Source organism: Equus caballus, chromosome 8 (genome assembly GCF_041296265.1).
Source record: "Equus caballus isolate H_3958 breed thoroughbred chromosome 8, TB-T2T, whole genome shotgun sequence".
Classification (NCBI taxonomy): domain Eukaryota; kingdom Metazoa; phylum Chordata; class Mammalia; order Perissodactyla; family Equidae; genus Equus; species Equus caballus.
In genome coordinates, this window is record NC_091691.1 from 7346047 (window position 1) to 7364054 (window position 18008).

The 18008-nt window shown below is 47.5% G+C and overlaps 1 protein-coding gene across 4 annotated transcripts in view; it reads right to left on the reverse strand.

The window, feature by feature from the left end:
* Positions 1-18008, reverse strand: part of OSBP2 (oxysterol binding protein 2) — a 181056-nt gene that overhangs the window by 155598 nt on the left and 7450 nt on the right. The window contains exon 2 of one of the 4 annotated variants that reach the window (XM_070276204.1): positions 9491-9623. Coding sequence is in view for 3 of the 4 variants with exons in the window: in XM_070276203.1 (XP_070132304.1) it covers positions 8251-9329 (1079 nt within the window). In the remaining variant the exon portion in view is untranslated. The other 3 variants (XM_070276203.1, XM_023646840.2, XM_070276210.1) reach the window with 3 other exon arrangements.

Below are 18008 nucleotides of genomic sequence, written 5' to 3' on the forward strand. Positions count from 1 at the left end.
GAAGGATCAAGGCCAGGGGAAGGGGAGAGAGAAAGGGAGGTGGGGACCCGGTCGGGAAGAGCAGTGAGTGGTGAGCCCAGGGAAGCCACACACTATATTTTAGGAAGACAGCGCCTACTGCTGCTTCAAAGGACAACACAATCTGGCAGTTTCCTATGCAAGCTCAGCAATGCCATCTGCCCTCTTCTTGGTTTAGGCAATGGCCCAGCAATGCAGATCAAATGGTGTGAGTCAAGACTGTTAAATCAGTATTAAATGCACAGACCTGCGGCTGAGGATGTGACGCGGTGCCAAGAGTGAAGCTAAGTGATTAGAACTCTGAGAACTCTTAAAAACGGAAACAAACGTGGGAAAGAGTCTCATGTAAAAGGAAAAAGTATACAGCACCCAGCACGACCCAAAACTCATTGACGGTTTGCTTTGTATGTATGATTATGAAAGGAGCCTCTTAAAGCCTCATCTCTGTGTGGTGACACCTGGCATGTGATTCACCACACACCAAGCTGCCAATTTCAATTTTGTTCAGTGTTCCTTACCATCTCCTCCTCCCTGCATGCCAGTATTCAGTGTAGTCGTCCAGGAAACAGGCCTGTTTCCTCCATATTTCCTTCCCCGTGAGAGAAGCAGATCTTGGTTTAAGGAAACCCACACCCTTTTACAGGACTGTCTTCTTTGCTGACAGTTTGCCAACTACATCCCAGAAGACTATAGGAGATGTGAAAGCACCTTCTTGAATACCCAGCTCCCAGCACTTCGCCTGAACCTGCGGGCTTCTTACTGATTGGCCAGGAAGGATGCAGACTTCTCCTCCTCCACCAGGTGGTTTGACAACAGTATGCATGTCTGTCTCCCACACTGCCTGGTACATTGTTGGTCCTCAATAAATGATACAACCAAAGCAGGTGGATGCTCACTGTCACAATGTTCCAGACTATTCACTGGGCTCTGCTCTTGGATTTAACAGACCCTCCCTGAAGAAGGTACAAGAGTCAGTAGCAGCTGAAGAACTCACACCAGGCATTCCACCAAAGGCACAAAAGTACTTGTGCAGGAAGGAGGTCCATGTGGCAAGTGTATCCTAGTCGTATGCAAGACCCGAGTCACCAAGGGCCTTGGGGAAGGGCTAGATCAGAAAAGTGTCTATGAAGCAACAAAGGGCTAACCACATGGCCAGAGGCTCCAGACAGAAGGCTCTCAGCACATAGAGCAGCAGACCACTCTGTGCGTTAGTCATTCTGCAAGAAGGGCATGTGCTTTCTCTGACAGGAAACAAGAAGCCACGCTGCCACTCAAAGCCAGGTGTAAGCACTCAAACTCCTTGAACCAGAATGAGTGTCAGCCCTTACCCTTGACTGACATCACTGAAGTCTGCAAGGAGGGAGGTCAGACCTCTGAGGAAAAGAATTGACAGAGCAGGCCTGAGACTGCTCATCCTTTGAAATGCCTGCATCCAAGGTTGGCCCTTGGTTGGCCTCTGGGAGTTTGGAAAGGGGAGAGCTCCCTGCTCCCCGCCCCATTCCCTAACTGGTAAGGGTGGCTGACTACACCTAAACTGCTTGTGCAGTGTAGTTTATGCTGAACACCTGCTTTCCCTATGGGAGTCTGGACTTTGGGAATATGCCAGGCAGAGGGTGTCCATGTGACCAGCCCCCAGTAAAAACCCTGGGCTCTGAGTCTATAACAAGCATCCCTGGTTGGCAACAGCTCACATGTCTTGTTATAACTTGTTGCTAGAGGAGTTAGTGTGTCCTGTGTGACTACACCGGGAAAGGACCCTTGGAAGCCTGTGCCTCATTTCCCCAGACTTCACCCCACACCCCTTTTCCCTTTGCTGATTGTGCTTTGCCTCCTTTCGCTGTAATTATAGCACAGCTGTGAGCACAGCTCGGTGCTGAGTCCTCTGAATGCTCCTAGCAGGTCATCGAACCTGGGGTTAGCCTTGGAGACGCCAACACAGGACCCTGGCAAGGAGTGTCCCAATGTGAGGTGGGCGGACAACTTAGCACAGGTGGAGTTAGAAGGTTGTTTGAGTCCCGGCGCTGCCCATGAGCTCCCACTTCTTCCTCCATTTAACAAGACAATAAGGAAGAACCAGCACTCCTCACTGACACTGTGAACTGGAAATCGCTCTGACACCTACAGAGAACCCACAGATGTGAGGGCCTATTATCTAGTTGGATCTAACATTTTAGGCTAGAGGACTAACCTCTGATCCATGGCCTGCTTCCCACAGGGTTGTGCACATGTAACACATGCAAGGCAAACCATCGGCACACATGAAACCAGTTTAAAGAGCTATGAGACTGTGAAAAGTTTTAAAAGTTTTATCTTTGCTCCCCATTCCTCCAGCCATTGCCATACTTTACAAAGTGACAAATCATCCTAGGTATATACAGACAACACGCACAAACACTTGCAACCCTATGGAAATACAAATGAGGACCACAGATACAGGCTATTGGTTCATTGAGCCTATTTCAACACATTCATATCTGTCAACATAATATATCCAGGTAATCTGCATTTCCAACTGTCACTTCTCTAGCACTCCTGGCTTAAGCCAGCAATCTCCAAGTTATCTTCCCAATCTTATTTCAGCAAACAGGTTTCTGAAATTGAAAACAAATTAAGAAAAATCCAACTTGCACTAACATACTTGGCTTTCTGAAATCCCATAAAATCACAGGCAATTCTCATTCATTCACTCACTCATCCACTGAGACTACCAAGTTACTGGGAGTGTATCAATGGCAAAGCACCATGCTAGGCTCCATGCAGAGTACAAAGAGGATGCTGAACTTGGCCTCGGTGTCTGCAGAAATGCCCACATACACACCCTGCAAACTCCCCGAGGAGGAAGACATGGTCCTTGGGCCAGTCAAGGGCACTGTAGGTATTTCACATGGGAGAAATCCAGTGCAGGGAACTGCTAACACAGGGGACGAAACTATTGACAGAGAATCCTGGAGAAGACAAGGCAACTCCAGAGCCATCGGTGTGGGGAGTAGCACCAGAGCGGGGATGCACTGTCCAGGGTGGAAGCTGGAAGCTGGGACAGCAGTTAAGCACAAGGCAGACCTGAACCACGTTATGGCAGTAGGATTGGAGAGGAGGAACAAGAGCAGAGAGATAGGCAGGGCTCAGCAATTCCATCTGATGTGGGATGAGAGAGGGAGGAGGCAGCCAGCACGACTCAGAGGTTTTCAGCTATTCATAGAAAGAGGAAAGTTAGGAGGAGGAGCAGATTTTGTGGGGAAAATTACAATTCATGTCTCTAGACCTTGCAAAGAACATTGGTTGGCATTGTGCTCCTCCAAAATATTCTGCTAGTCCACTCATGGCCTCTTTGCAATACCCTTGTGTTAAATGTCAAGAAAATATACATCAGATAAATGTTTACACATTATCAACCTGTGTACTCCTTTTCAGCTTCCTAACAGTCTCACAGTATGAAACACTGAATGATATTTCATATTCAAGCTGAATCCAATCCTTCGAGTATTACCTGACACTGAAAACCCTACTATTCCCTGGCACCCAGTCTTCTGGAGAGTTGCCTTTGAGAGTTGCCCTCACTGGAGGAATGAGTATATGATCCTTCCTAGAGGCAAAGATGTCTTGGTGTGCCGTCTTCAGTTACGTGGCTACCGGCCCAAAATGGTCCCAGCTCACCAAATGTTCAGTGACCTTTCTCAGCCAGAGCACCCTCTAAATTTACTTTCACTTGACTGAAGCCTTCTTTCTTACAGACCTAGACTTCTCTGAGGCCTGCTTTGCCAACTGGCTTAGCCATTCCTACCCATAGATCAGTCTGAACGATAAATGAATGAAAACAAATGCTTCTGTTTGAAAGGATTTCCTGGGAAACAAATGTCATTTATAATGTCACCAAACAGGCAACTCATAATACAACGAAACAGAACTTTGCTTAACCAGATCAATTTTGTCATTAATGTGGAAAAAGCTTATACTTGGAACACTCTCTCCCTAAGGATTTGCTGAAGCCAATACCTTTGAAGATTCCACATAACTTATGAATTTTCCTCTAATTTCATGTAATAACATGTTCTCTATGAGATGATAACTGAGCATGAAATTTTTTTAATGGGAACTAACAACCTAAAAAACACTGAGCACAAAACCATATTCTCCTTGTTGGTATCCAAATAGACATGTGCTATATGATTAAGGGTGCCAAGCAATGGAATAAGAATCTTGTCTTCTGTGTTTATTTATATTCCTAGCACGCTGTTGGAAAGAAGTAAAAACCTGCCAACAATTACGCATACTACCCAGAAACTCTATATGTGACAATATTTACAAAGAGCATTTTTTTCCTGATAATGTGAATGTTGCTAAGTCCAGCTGTTGGCACTATGTACTTTCTCCCTTAGAATAAGCTGAAGTGATTAAACGAGCTTTCCAAGCAAAATCCAGGACAGAAGTACCCGAGGAAGCCATACTCAACTGAGAAGCTCTAATCCAAACCCCAACGGATCTTTTCTTTTTTTTAATTTTTTTTTTCTTTTTATCCCCAAAGACCCCCGGTACATAGTTGTATATTCTTAGTTGTGGGTCCTTCTAGTTGTGGCATGTGGGATACCGCCTCAGCATGGCTGATGAGCGGTGCCATGTCCATGCCCAGGATCCAAACTGGCAAAACTCTGGGCTACCTCAGCGAAGCGTGGGAACTTAACCTCTTGGCCATGGGGCCAGCCCCCCCCACTGATTTTCTATCAAGGTAAAAATAATGGGGATTGAAATGCAGGTCAAGACTACAAGATACCCCAGTACACCTACTTGACTGGCAAAATCAATGCTGACAATACCAAGTGTTGCAAAGGATACAGGTCCACAAAATCTCTAATTGCCGGTGGGAGTATGAATTGGTACAACTGCTTTGGAAAATAGTTTGGCATTACGTAAGGTGAGTATTCACACTCTCCACAACCCAACGATTTAACCCAAGAGGAACTCCTGCACGTGTACAAGAATTTTCACAGTCACCCATCAAGAAGAAAATGCATAAAGAAAAAGTGGGACACTCACATCCTGGACTGTTACAAAGCAGTCAAAATAAATACCCGCAAAATCATACACAGTTGAATAAATATCCTTTTTTATAAAGCTAAAAATGGTTGAAATGAAAAATATGCTGTTTAAAATTTCACGTAGATGAGATAAAACTAAATAAAAAGGAAAGAAAGGGGAGGGTGACCAGGATTTGGGGTGGTGGTTATCCTGGAGGGGGGCAGGCTGGAGGATGAGATGGAGGAGGGAGCACAAGAAATATGTGCCCATATTTTCTCCAAAGAAATTTCTCCAAACACCAGGCTTCACTTAGTTTAAAAAAAAAAAAAGAATGGTCTTTCCAAAAGGGAAGCTAGCAAGAGAAATGGCTCTGATTCCTTCTCCAACAGTCACATCAGCCCAGCAGGTAAACCTGATTCTACCTGGCCCCTAAGGAAAGGAGATCACAAATAAAAATTCTTTTACTCTGTTTTCAGCTCACAAGCACCTGAATCTTGCCTCCATTCCAGCCACACACACTTGGAGAACCAGTGAGGGCTAGGGGTGTGGGGAAGGTGGGAGGAGATAACACACACATGGTACTGGGCACAGACGGAGCCCCAGATAACCCACCCTGCTGCTGTCAGGATTACAAGCCATGGGCCTGGAGGGTGCTCAGTTCTTGACCTCAGCAGGCAGGATGGCCATGCCTGGTCTGGAAGGCAGGATTCAGATCAGAAGCAAGAACAGGAGAGCAGTGTCAAACACCTGAAGTGCCGGGAGGCATGAGGAAAGGCAGACCCAAGTGTTTTCCAGAAGGCAGAACTGGAGTACAGGGAAGAAGTGGCGATCTTGGCTGCACCTCAGAAGGGCCTTTTCTGCACACGGAGACTCACTCATCTCCAGAAGCATTTAGGCATAGCCCACAAACTGGGGGCCTCTGGGTAAGCCACCGGAGCTCTTTCATTATGCCTCAGTTTCCCTTCCAATAAAATGGGAATGAGGACATCTTTGAGACTGGCCTCACATGGGACTAAACGAGAGCACTGTTCCTGTGCAAATGTCAGGAGTCATGCATTCCACCCAGGCAAGTCAAGCAATAATCTTGCCCATCTTGGAATCTAAAAATGTCCCAAAATAAAACTACCAAGTTGGACTACACAAGCACACACACAAGAAACTTGTCCTATCCCTTCCTCCCCTAAACCAGTTTTTGTCCCCACAACCTTAACAGCAAGCAATAAGAATCTTCCTTAGTTACCTGGAGAATCTGCACATTTGAGATTACCTTGAAATCAGCCAACTTTCTACACAGAGTTATTTTAGGAAAAGAAGACAGGACATCTTCACTCTTCCAATTAAAGTAAAACAACAAACATGCATGAGGTCAGGTTTTGCTTTCACTAGAACTAGGCCTTCTTGCCACTGTGGGACACTATACTTGTAAATATTACCTTGACCTCTACAGGTTAGTAGTACCTGATAAAATACAGATAACTCAGAAATGCTGAACTCAAGGATGAGTGGGCAGAAGGACACACATCTGGGACAGGGACAGACTTTGGAGTACAAAAGGCCCAGGTCAGAATCTCTCTCTGCTGCCTGCTGGGCTGGTGACTTCGGACAAGCTATGTCCCTCTGTCAAATCTCAGAACCCCTCATTTATACAACAGGACAACCCTGGAACCCAACTCACAGTGTGCTTGTGAGGATAAAATAAGTGAATGTAACATAAAACAGCGTGTGTGGTCCACAGCCGACAGGCCCCATGTATTACGTCCCTTGCCTTTAAGAAGACAGAGTGACACTTATTTCTAGCAAATCACTGATGATCCCTATCATTGCCTGTTTTGGTAAAATGTTTACTTACCTGACAGAGGATGGCAAGTGAGATAAAGACACTGTTTGGAAAGGATCCCTTTTTGCTTAGTTGCCTAACTCTAAAAACATTACACTCAGTGTGATCTGTATGATACAACCGAGTGGGCCGAGGGGCACGAAGACAGCACATGAGAAGGGCGCATAAGAAACACATGTCAGCTTTCTCCTTTGCCAGGAATTAAACACAGTGATCTCCGTTTTGGAGTGGGAACCATCACTTAAGTTTAGTGGAGCTCCCAAATTCTCAGAGACATCATAGACTCAACCATCCTCTAGAGGCTATGTTCCAAAAAAGGCCAGGAAGGACCATATAAATCCTATGGTAGGTGACCTGAAGGGATACAGCCTGGCCAAGTGAGGTGAGAAAGGTGACCTGAGTTTCAGCAAACAGCAAAGTAGGGCCCGCCTGTTTGCAATGACAATGGAGCAGCATCACCTGGGAACTTTCAGAAATGCCAAATCTCAGGCCCCTCCTAGACCCACTGCAGCAGAAACTCAGCAGGGGGCCCAGCACTCTGTGTCAACAAGCCCTTCAGGGAATTCTGATGCTCACTCAGGTTTGAGACCAATGGCACAGAGTGACCTGAGAGCTCAGAGTTTAAGCCAGCCATCCCCAGGGAACATACCAAGGCAATAGCCAGTGAGGAAGGAGAGAAAGCCTTCAGCATCTTTCCTCCTTTCAATCAATGTTGGTGGGCAGACAGTGTTAGCTATCTCACTACTGGACTTCAACTTGAATCCCATGCTGCTTCTGGGATAAGAAAGGTCACAGTGGGATGCTTCCTGGTTATCCACAGAATGCCAAGACGGGCTCCTGAAGGGTAGGAGCTGAGTCTGATACATCTAGGGGGCTGCTGTGCCCAGCCCAAGGTCTGGCAACCAGCAGGCATCAGGAAAGGTGGGAGACAGAGAGACCAACTGAGGAGGGAACAGGCAGCCCTTCTCATGAGTGGATCCCAAGGAATGAACAAGGTTACTGTCCCCCTCAATCCCTAACACAATGATCTTAGCTCCTAAACCAGAAAGCTCCTGAATTAAGGAGTTGGGGGGCTGACTGTGACTTGCCACCCCAGGTCCCACAACTACCAACACTAGAGGGGCCCTGAGACCCCAGATAACTCCCTCACTCCCTAAACCCAAGCGTGCCAGAGGTGATGTCCACAGGGGGCTCTCATGCCAGAGGCCAGCACCCCAGCCCTTGGAGGCTGGCCGGAGGCATTATTTCTCCTTACTAGAGGGCATGTTCCCAAACAACCCTAGGCTAGTGGCGGTGTCCTCCAACCCTGGATGTCCTCTCTCACCATCACTGCAGCATCACCACCCTCCAAACTCAGATGCCCCACCCTGACACTTGCATACCTGTAATAAGACAGCAGGCCATTGCTGAGCACGAACCAGCGGCGCTGGTAGCCCTTCAGGTAGTTGGTCCACTTGAGGAGCCAGCCCTTCAAGCTGTCCAGAGGCAGTTCGACCGTGGGGGCAGTGGAGGTCCTAGCAGCCCCTGACATTGGAGACCCAAGAGACGTCCTCACGTGTCCCGGTCGCAGAAGAGGCAGAGGCTTTGGCTCAGATTTGGTCAAGGACACGCGCCCCACTGTTGGCTCCAGCGCTGGTAGCTGCTCGGATGAGCCCTTTGTGAGTGGCCCAGCACCTACACTTGAGCGCAACTCTTGCCGTGGCCCTGACCCCGTCCCCAACCCCTGCAGCGGTTCCGATTCCTCTTTGGACCCTGGCGTTGGCTCAGACGTCTTCTCGGACTCAGGCTCCGATCTTGGCACCGGCTCAGAAGCTGGCTGTGACACCTGTTCTGACACCGGCTGAGGCACAGGCTCGGGCACTGGCTGGGGCTGAGGCTTGGGCTCCGGCTCGGAGCCGGGTGTGGAAGCGCTCATGCTCGGCGCCGCCGTGTGGCAGGACAGGCAGGGGACAACCGTGAACAGCGACGAGAGCCCACGGGAGCGGCCACCGAAGCCGCCGCCTCTGCACAGAGCGGCCGCTTTCCCCATAGAGCCGGCCGACCGGAGCGCGGCCGCGTCGAGGGGAGGGGGGAAGCGGGAGGCGGAGGCCGGGGGCGGGGCCGGGGGCGCCGTCAGGGGCGCGCGGCGCGAGGCGGGGGCGCGCGCAGGTCCCTCCGCCGCCCGGTGCCTCCTGCGCCCGCTGGCTGTTGCCCGCCCAGCGCGCAGCAGGCAGGGCTTGGACTTCTGTCCCTCTCGCGTCGCCAGCGCCCCGGTCAGGGTCTGGCCCTTGAAAGCGCCGTGGAAACACCTGGGGGTGAGAGCTTGGCAGGAGGGCGACGCGGAAGGGACGGCGCGCTTCAGGCCACCATCCCTGCCTGTGCCCCAACCCGTGCCAGGCGCTGGAGGAACAATGATGAATGCGGAGCCCGGTGGCTCCCAGCGCAGCTCTGCGGGCGGGGTCGTGCGCCGGCGCTCCCCCATCCGGGGTGGGTTCGCTCCCCGAAACCCAGGAAAGCGGGGGTGGGGGGTGCAGGTGCTGTGCTTACAGATCACCAAATGCTCCCGAAGCACAGGGTTCCGGCCCGGCCGGATGACACTAAAAGCTGGGGAAGAGGCCCACCGTCCCCCATGGCAGCCATTACCTGTCTGTGGGTGCTTCCCGTGGCAATCTGGCTCAGTGGCCCGAAACCACAGCTGCCTCCACTTCCTAGGCCAGCTGGCCTCTGGTTCACTGCCAGGGCACTTCGCTGCAAGTGGCGACATAGTTTAGGCTCTCTAAACGAACAGAGAAAGAGTTTTTGTAAACCGAGTTATAGTACAACAAGGAACACATCTAAAAGCGGAGTTCTTAACTTGGGCCTCCTAGATATCCCTGAGTAATCTTGGCTGGCGGTCTGTGAAGCTTCTGCAATAGTCTACGGAGTTCTACGTGTCTATGCAGTTTTCTGGGGAGAAGGTCCATAGTTCTAACGGGATTCCCAAAGGAGTCTATGATCCTAGAAAGGTTAAACATCACAGATTTTAAATAATCTATCCTACAGGGAAAAGCGGATGGTTACCACAAATAATCGGAAACACAAGTTGAAAGGTTGGATATTAGGCTTCTACTCAGACCCTTCCAGCTCTAGACCTCTATGCAGGCTCCCCCTGCTCATCCTAACGTGTCTTACCTCCCCTTACCCACTGTTCATTCCTGATCTTTGCTTGTGACAAAGTTACCTGTGCAGGGACCTGCCTCCTACATGAAGTGATGGCAGGAGCTGAGCAGACTTTAAGGTCCTAGAAACAACAGGTGCAGACACTCCCCTAAGCAGGAGTCCCTGCCATCTTTGCTGGTGACTCGGGGACCCCTTTCTGGGGCACCTGCCCCTGAACGGTGGTCTTACCTGCAGTTTCGCTGTGAGCTCTGGAGTGCAGAAACCTGCCCATTTGGGTCTAGCCCATAAGTACAAAGGTGGTTCTCAAATTTCAGTGTGTTGAGTCACCCCAAGGAAAAGTGATTGCCTCTTTGCAGCAGGTAGGGGAGAACTGGGCAACTGGAGAATGGAGTGGGCTGCTTGCCTTTCACTTATACTCTTTTGAACCTTTTGAATGTTTTAACTGTTTCAAAATAATAATAACTGTTTCAAAAATAATAATAATTGTTTAAAATCATTCTAGGGAAACATTAGAAATTTAGTTTTCCATCCCCATCTCCCTGGGATTCTGAGTCAGTAGGTCTGAGGTGGAATCCAGGCATGCATTTTAATGAGCTCCCTGGGCATTTCTGATGTGGGTGGATCATGGACCACATTTGATGGACAGTGATATGGAGGGAAAATCTTGGGCTTTAGGAGTCAGATGCACTAAAGAAATCCTAGTCCAGCCACTCCATAGCTGTGGGACTTTCAGCCACCTCACTGAGCTTCCTCTTGCTCATCTGTAAAATGAGTATAATAATCCCTACCTCACAGGTTGAGAATAATAAAATCATGTATGTAACGTACATTTGATAGTAGATGCTCAGTAAATATTCTCTGGTGATGTATCTAGAGGGTGCTCGGTGAAATGTTTGGTGAAACGAATTAAACAGAGACCAGAGCAGAAAGAGATGAGACCAAGGTTGACATGCTTGGAAAACAGGCACGAAAATGGGAAAAGCTCAGGGCCTGCTATGTATGTGCCAGACATGTTTGCAACCCCAAGGAGGGAAGCCATCTAGCAAACAAATGCTTAATGCTATGTTTTGACTGCTGCAACAAACGGATGACAGGGCCTAAGTCACCTGCCAGAGTGGGTGAATGTGTCACAGGAAGGGCAAGGTTTGCACTGAGTCAGAGGGACAAGGAGTAGAAGGGCATTCAAGGCAAAGGAATCAGCATGCATGAAGTCCCAACTCAGGAGAGAACACCTTGTCTGGGAAATGAGAGAGCTCAGCATCTAGCTCTGGGAATTAGATGGACACCACACTATCAGAAGTATCCTTTATCCTACAGAAAGTGGGCCTCCTGGGCACAAGGGAGACTTTTCACTTTTAAAGTGCCAGATTCTACCAGTTGGAGAAGGGCTGACTGCAGATGTGGTGCAGGAAATATGCCAGATGAGCCTGCCTGAGACATTTTGTCATGCCAGAAAGTAACGAGGCTATTCAAGACCACTGTGTGTCAAAAGGATTCAAAGGCCAACTTAAAGGGGCTCCCACTGACCAAAGGGACAATTTGAGCATGAAAAGGAATAATGATTAAAATGGGTCAAAACATCAAATATATAAGATCCATAAGTTGAACTCAGAAGTTCCTAAAGTTACAAAAAGAAAAAACAAAACAAAAAAACCCACATGGGTCACCTCTGGAGGTTACTCCAACACTAACTCATTATTTTGAAAACTGATAATAAAGGGAAAGAATTAAGTCTGTACCCTATATCTCATAGTAACCAAGGAGTTTATGATGGGAAAATCTTTATAGAAGAATTTGCTAATAAATGCAGAAGAAATGACAAAATTAGAAGACAACATTATCTTTTGGCAACCACTGATGAAGTAACAGATCTAGGCAATGATAGCTTGCAGGTGATGGGGTTGATGGGGAACCTCATAAAGGACAGATGAGGCTGACATCAGCTGAATCTACAGATTGATCTTAGCGTCACCAAAAGTGCAATGACAGGACACTATGTGCCTCTGGATGTGACCCAGTAGGAAACACCTATCTCTGCCTGTGAAGTACTTTTACTTCTCCCCTCCCCAACCCTCCAAAAAGACCCCTAAACCTGAATCTAATCAAGCTTCTAGCGTGACCAACATAAAAGAAATGCAGAGCACAGAGGAATATGCTAAATGACCCAAGAAGTCAATCAGCCAAATCCATAAAATAGGAAAATCTATATTCAAATTACTTGTTTTATTCAACAAATACATGGCCTAGGGAAAAAAGATGGGAATAGAAAAATGTTATCAATTTTAAAAAGACATGTCAACCAGATGCAATATGTAAACCATGTTTGGATCCTGATTCAAACAAACCAACTGTAAAAAATACCTTTCAGAGATAATTGGGCAATATTGAACACAGATTGGGTTTTAGAGAGTAGTAAGAAATTATTGTGTTATATGTGTTATAATGGTATTGTGATTGTTTTTTTAAGGCTTTATCTGTGGAGATACATTCTGACATATTTATGGGTGAAATTATATGATATACTGGATTTGCTTTAAAATAGTCCAAGTTTTTTTTAAAAAAGTGAGGATGGAGGGTAGATGAAAGAAGAATGGGCAGGTGTTGATGTTAAAAGTGGGTGACGGGTACATGTGCATACATTATATTGTTTTCTCTGCTTTTGTGTATGTTTGAAAATTACCATAAAAAGCTCTTGTTTTACAAATGTTGGGCCTTTTACAAACCTCACCTCCTACCTTTTTATTTTTTTATTTTATTGAGGTCACATTGGTTTTTAACTGTGTAAATTTCAGTTGAATATCATTATATTTCGGCTTCTGTATAGACTGCATCATGTTCACATGAAAAGTCTACTTTCCATCCATCACCAGACACATGTACCCATTTACCCCTTTTACCCAACACCTTCCCCTCTGGTACCCACCAATCTGTTCTCCTTATCTATTTGTTTCTTTAACTTCCACATGAGTGAAATCATATAGTATTTGTCTTACCTGTACAACAACCTTGTAAGGTCCATTCATGATTTGTTTTTACACAAGAGGAAAGTGAGGATCACAGAGCTAAAGAGGCCTGCCCAGAATCACACCTCGGGCAAACGGGGAACCAAGATTCAAACAGAAGGTTCTTTAGCCCCAAAGTCTGTCCACTTGTGCAGTAACACAATAGACACCAGATCCCTCCCCACCCCACCCCCCCAAAAGAAGCCCTGCTAGGCTTCCCCTAAGGACCTTAGGAGCAGGAAAAGCTAAAGTGTGACAAGCAGTGAAGGCCCTTGTGGGCTGGACGGCTCTGGGACAGCTGATCCAACCTCACACTGCAGAGCTGGTCACAGCATCTCTTCCACCTGAGGTCAGCCCTGTGAGATGGCAGGGACAACTGTCCCCATATGTCTGAGTTCAAGGTCACATTGCTAATTGGATAAGAACCCAGGCCTTCCAGCTCCTATGGGCTTTCACTCAAAATCTAGACAGATTCCCCTACAAGCTTGTGGCCAGAGCTAACAAATGTAGATGCTGATTTGTGTCTCATTTTACCAAGGAAAGGAGATTCACGAGCTAAGAGGGAGGCAGGGCAGTATGTAGCTACGAGCACAAGTTTACAAGGCAGGCCTCGGTTCAAATCCCAGGGTGGCTGCTTTCTGGCTATATGCCCCTTAGCTAGTATCTTGTAAAACGAATTGGTGTAAGTTTCCTCTGCTCTTACACAATTAGGTCTGTCTTACCTCCGGTCCCTTTGCTAAATGAGAATATCTGGCTGGAAGCTCTGTGTGGGGCAGAATCATAAACAGCAGTCAGGAGGGCTCTATTCTGTGGTGCCAACATCCACACTGCAAGCCCTAGCTGCCCTCAGATATTTAATTCAATTGCTTCAGAGAAGAGCCATACTGTTTTCTGCTTGGGAGAAATGTTACCTGCACTTTACAAAGCTGAGTGTCGAGAAGGGTAGGGCGGCTGTCTCCCCGCCCCCGCCCTAGGTTGTGTGTGAGTCTATGTTTACTGTATACTGAGTAGATACAAAAGAATATTGCAAAATATATGTAGTGCATACGAATAACCATACAAGACACCCATGGGGTCACTAACCAGTTTAAGGAATAAAATCCCCCATTTTAGTTCCCTGTCCTCCCTTCTACCCTCTTCTGTAACCTGTTGACTTTAAGCCCAAAGACTCCCTGGGTTCTTTCAAGTCAACTGGCTCCCACCTCCTTTTTAGTTGGCTAAGAGAATGATTTCAGGCGCTGCTTCCACCTGTTTCATTCACCAAGCGCGCTCATCCTCTTTCTATACTTACTGAAATCTCTCCTTCATCCGTGATCTATCCCTATCTAAAATTGAAACACCCCCAGCATGGCCTTCCCAAGCCCTCTTAACCATTTTCCTTTTCTCCCAGCATTTGTCACTTTTTTTTTTTTTAAAGGTTGGCACCTGAGCTAACAACTGTTGCCAATCTTCTTTTTTTTCCTGCTTTTTCTGCCCAAGTCCCCCCTAGTACATAGTTGTATATTTTAGTTGTGGGTCCTTCTAGTCGTGGCATGTGGGACACCACCCCAGCGTGGCCTGATGAGTGGTGCCATGTCCGCATCCAGGATCCGACCCAGCAAAACCCTGGACCACCAAAGCAGAGCACGCAAACTTAACCACTCAGCCACGGGGCCAGCCCCTGTCACTTTCTAAATTATGTACTTGGTTGACTTCTGTCTCTTCTTATTATAAGGTAAACTCCAGGAGGGCAGGAATTTTTGTCAGATTTCTTTCACTGCTCTGTCATCAGGGCCTACAAGAAGACTTGGCATATGATATGAACTCAATGAATATTTGTCGAATAGTCTTCTTTCTAGTTCTCTTTGCTGTAAAGTGTTTAGTACTTTTTGAATTTTCTATACTTTTATTTCAGTAGGGTCTCAAGAAAGATGGGAGGGAAACATGGGTGCTAGTCAAACGTCCTGAGCTAGAAGTCTCAAAGTCAGTGGTTCTTAATGTAGGGGACTGTGGACTCCTTTAAGATTATGAGGAATGTACAAATGGGCACTTACACCTGAAATTTTACATAGAATTTAAGACCACAAACTTGACTTTAAGAACCTGTGCTCTTAGGACATTTATGGAAAGATGCATAGAAACTATTAACGCAGTGGCCCCAGAGAGGAGGAAGACGGGAATTCTCCTTTCATCAAATGCCCATATAAATCAATTTTGTATATAGTACCTGTATCACAACTTCAAATATTTAGAAACTAGTTAAATATTTTAAAGGAACCTATGTTCTAACACCTTGGGGCAATCACAAACACAGTCTTCAGGGGCCAGGGAAGTAAGCGCACTCAGCCTGAGGACAATACACAGTGGTGGCAGCTGTGGCTAACCAGAGCTTGCACACACCACCCAAAGTGCTTAAATGCAACAACGAGGAAAACATGGTGTTGATCAAAGTTAACATCCCTGCTGCCAGCCCCAGGAGGACTATTAGTTAGCAACCTCTGCTTTGCCCTCTGCTTAGCATGATAGAAATCACAGGTTTTGTTTGAAAACCTTTCTGGGGAGTCGATTCCTCAGTGATGGAGGATGCAGAATCTCTGAGGCAACAGAAGGAAACAGAAAATAGAAAAACACTTTGGAAATGACCTGAGAGCTCCAGAGAATACAGTCGGTGGTACAGGATGCAAATTTCACAAAGAAAGGAGTAGCCAAGCCTCCATTTTGCCAACTTGTCCAGCCCGTGCCTGGCAGGAGCTCCTGGTCCCATGAGAGAACTAAGGCAGGTTAGTGGATGATGAGGGCACAAGGTATGAGACGGATGGAGTGAGTCCAGCCTAGGAAGGAAGAGCTCACATCAGGGCAGGCTCTGTGAAGAAGGTGGACCAGGAGCCGGGCCTGGAAGGGTCGGAGCTGAATTTCCTCAGGTGGAGGTGAGGGAGGGCTGTATTCCTAGCAGGGTGAACAGTAGGATCAAAGGCTCAGAAGTAAAAAACTAAGAAGCCTCTTTGGAGAAGAGAGAGAATTCATGAGATTTGGCTCATGGGAAGGAGAATGGGAAAAAAGCTTGGAAAGCTAGGTTCCACAGGATCAGGCCCTCCCAGTCCTCTAATTTGCCCTTTGAATGAAGCTAAGGAACAATTTTTTCCCATGGCCATTTCATTCTCGTAAAGCCTGTGCACTCAGCCCCCTAGCATTATCTGAAGAAGGCTTGGCTCTGGGGCCCCAATGACTGGCCATTGTTCTATGACCAGGTTCACTGACCTAAGGAGGCTACGAGGTCCCTAATAGGCTATGGATGTATCTCAGTCCAACTTCCTCCTCCTTAGGGATTAACTGAAATATGAAGAAAGAGAGAAATCCACCAAGGCCTAGAGATAGGATGTATGTTGTCCAGAGTCTAGAGCAAATTAAGGAGTCACAGAAGCTGAACCCCTATCTCTAGATCCTTATTCTGGGGCTCACTTCCCTGCACCAAGCTGCCTCTTGAGGTTTACATGTCAATTCCAAGTATAGCACAATAATTACAATCGTCACCACAACGCCCTTCACATTTACCCCATGAGGTGCCGGGCTTCGTGCCAGGTTCTTAACGAGCATTAGCTCACTGGGTTCTCAGAACAAGCTTCTGAAGTAGGTGCAATTCCTCCTGGTTTTCAGATGAGGAAGCTGAAGCTCTGAGAGAGTGAAACGACTTCTCCTGAGAGGCAGAGACGAGATTCCAACTGAGCCATCCGCCTGAGGGCCCAGGCACATCAGATGAATGAAACCTCACTGCAGCCCCGAGGGATGAGGACATATGTGGCCCTCAAGGCTTGTGGGCAGCACTTCCAGGGGCCAAAGGGCTGATGAGGGCAAATGTAGCTCAAACCGATTCTCTCTGTAGAGCCCAAAAAAGGCTCAGCCACCATCAGCCGGGGTTTTTATGGGATTCTCTTTGTCCTCTAGGGACTCCATTACATAGAACAAGCTCCATGAGGACAGGGGATTTGAGTCGGTTTTGTTTACTTCCAGCACCTACAAGACTTCCAGCACCTACAAGAGTGCCTGGGCCCCATGAGGAGCTCAGTAAACACATGCTGAAATGGAACGTGACTGCCGGTGAGCCACAGGGAGAAACGAGAAAGACCATCACACAAAGCTTCTGGGTGGGGGAGTCCTACCGGCTGAGAGCCAACTCAACCCTAGGGGGGATGTGCACTTGAATAACAATGACTTGGCGAGAGAACCTTTGAAAATGCTCCCAGATGAGCACACTGGTTAAAGGAATTCCATCAGAAAACAATTTGTTAAGTGATAAATACATTAGTAAAGCAAAAATCACGACAAATTATCAAATTATCATTTTGTTAAGCCTGGATTTTTCTGGCTTTCCTCAGAGCAGGAGTTGCTCCCATCCACTCAGCAGGTATTTATGGAGCATTATGTGTGTAAAGCTCTGTGCCACATCTCAGGATCTGAGAACTGGATCTGAACTCTGGAAGTGCAGAGATCAGCCACCAGCACTGCGCCCACCTAGTTGCAGGTGGGAGAGCTGAAGCCCAGAGAAAGGTTGCTGGGGGAGGCAGGGAGTCCTAGTCCAAGGCCTGCTCCTGGCTCTGCCCTCTCAGCCCTCATAGCCATGCAGAATTCCAAAGTCAGCAGCTGGACCCGGCTCTGAATTGTAATACCCAGAGTAACACTTCACAGTTCAAGGAGCTGCCCCTACCTGTTTGTGCTAGGGGTCCCCAGGAATTAAACAACTTGGCCTCCCTCCCAGACCCTGACACACAGGCCTTCCAGCAGATCCTAGCTGAGCACACAAGTGTCTGCTGACCTCTTGTGGTCACCGAGGGATCTGTCCAGGCCCAGCAGAAAGGGCTTGGGATCCACCTCTGGGACATTCTGGTCTGGTGACCTCACTTCTCAAAGTGTTTTCCCATGGCCATTTCATTCTCGTAAATCTGTGCACTCAGCCCCACTTACCTCCTGGGGTCCTCCCTACAATCCCAGGAGGTGAGGAGAGCCAGGATTCCCATTCCCACTTT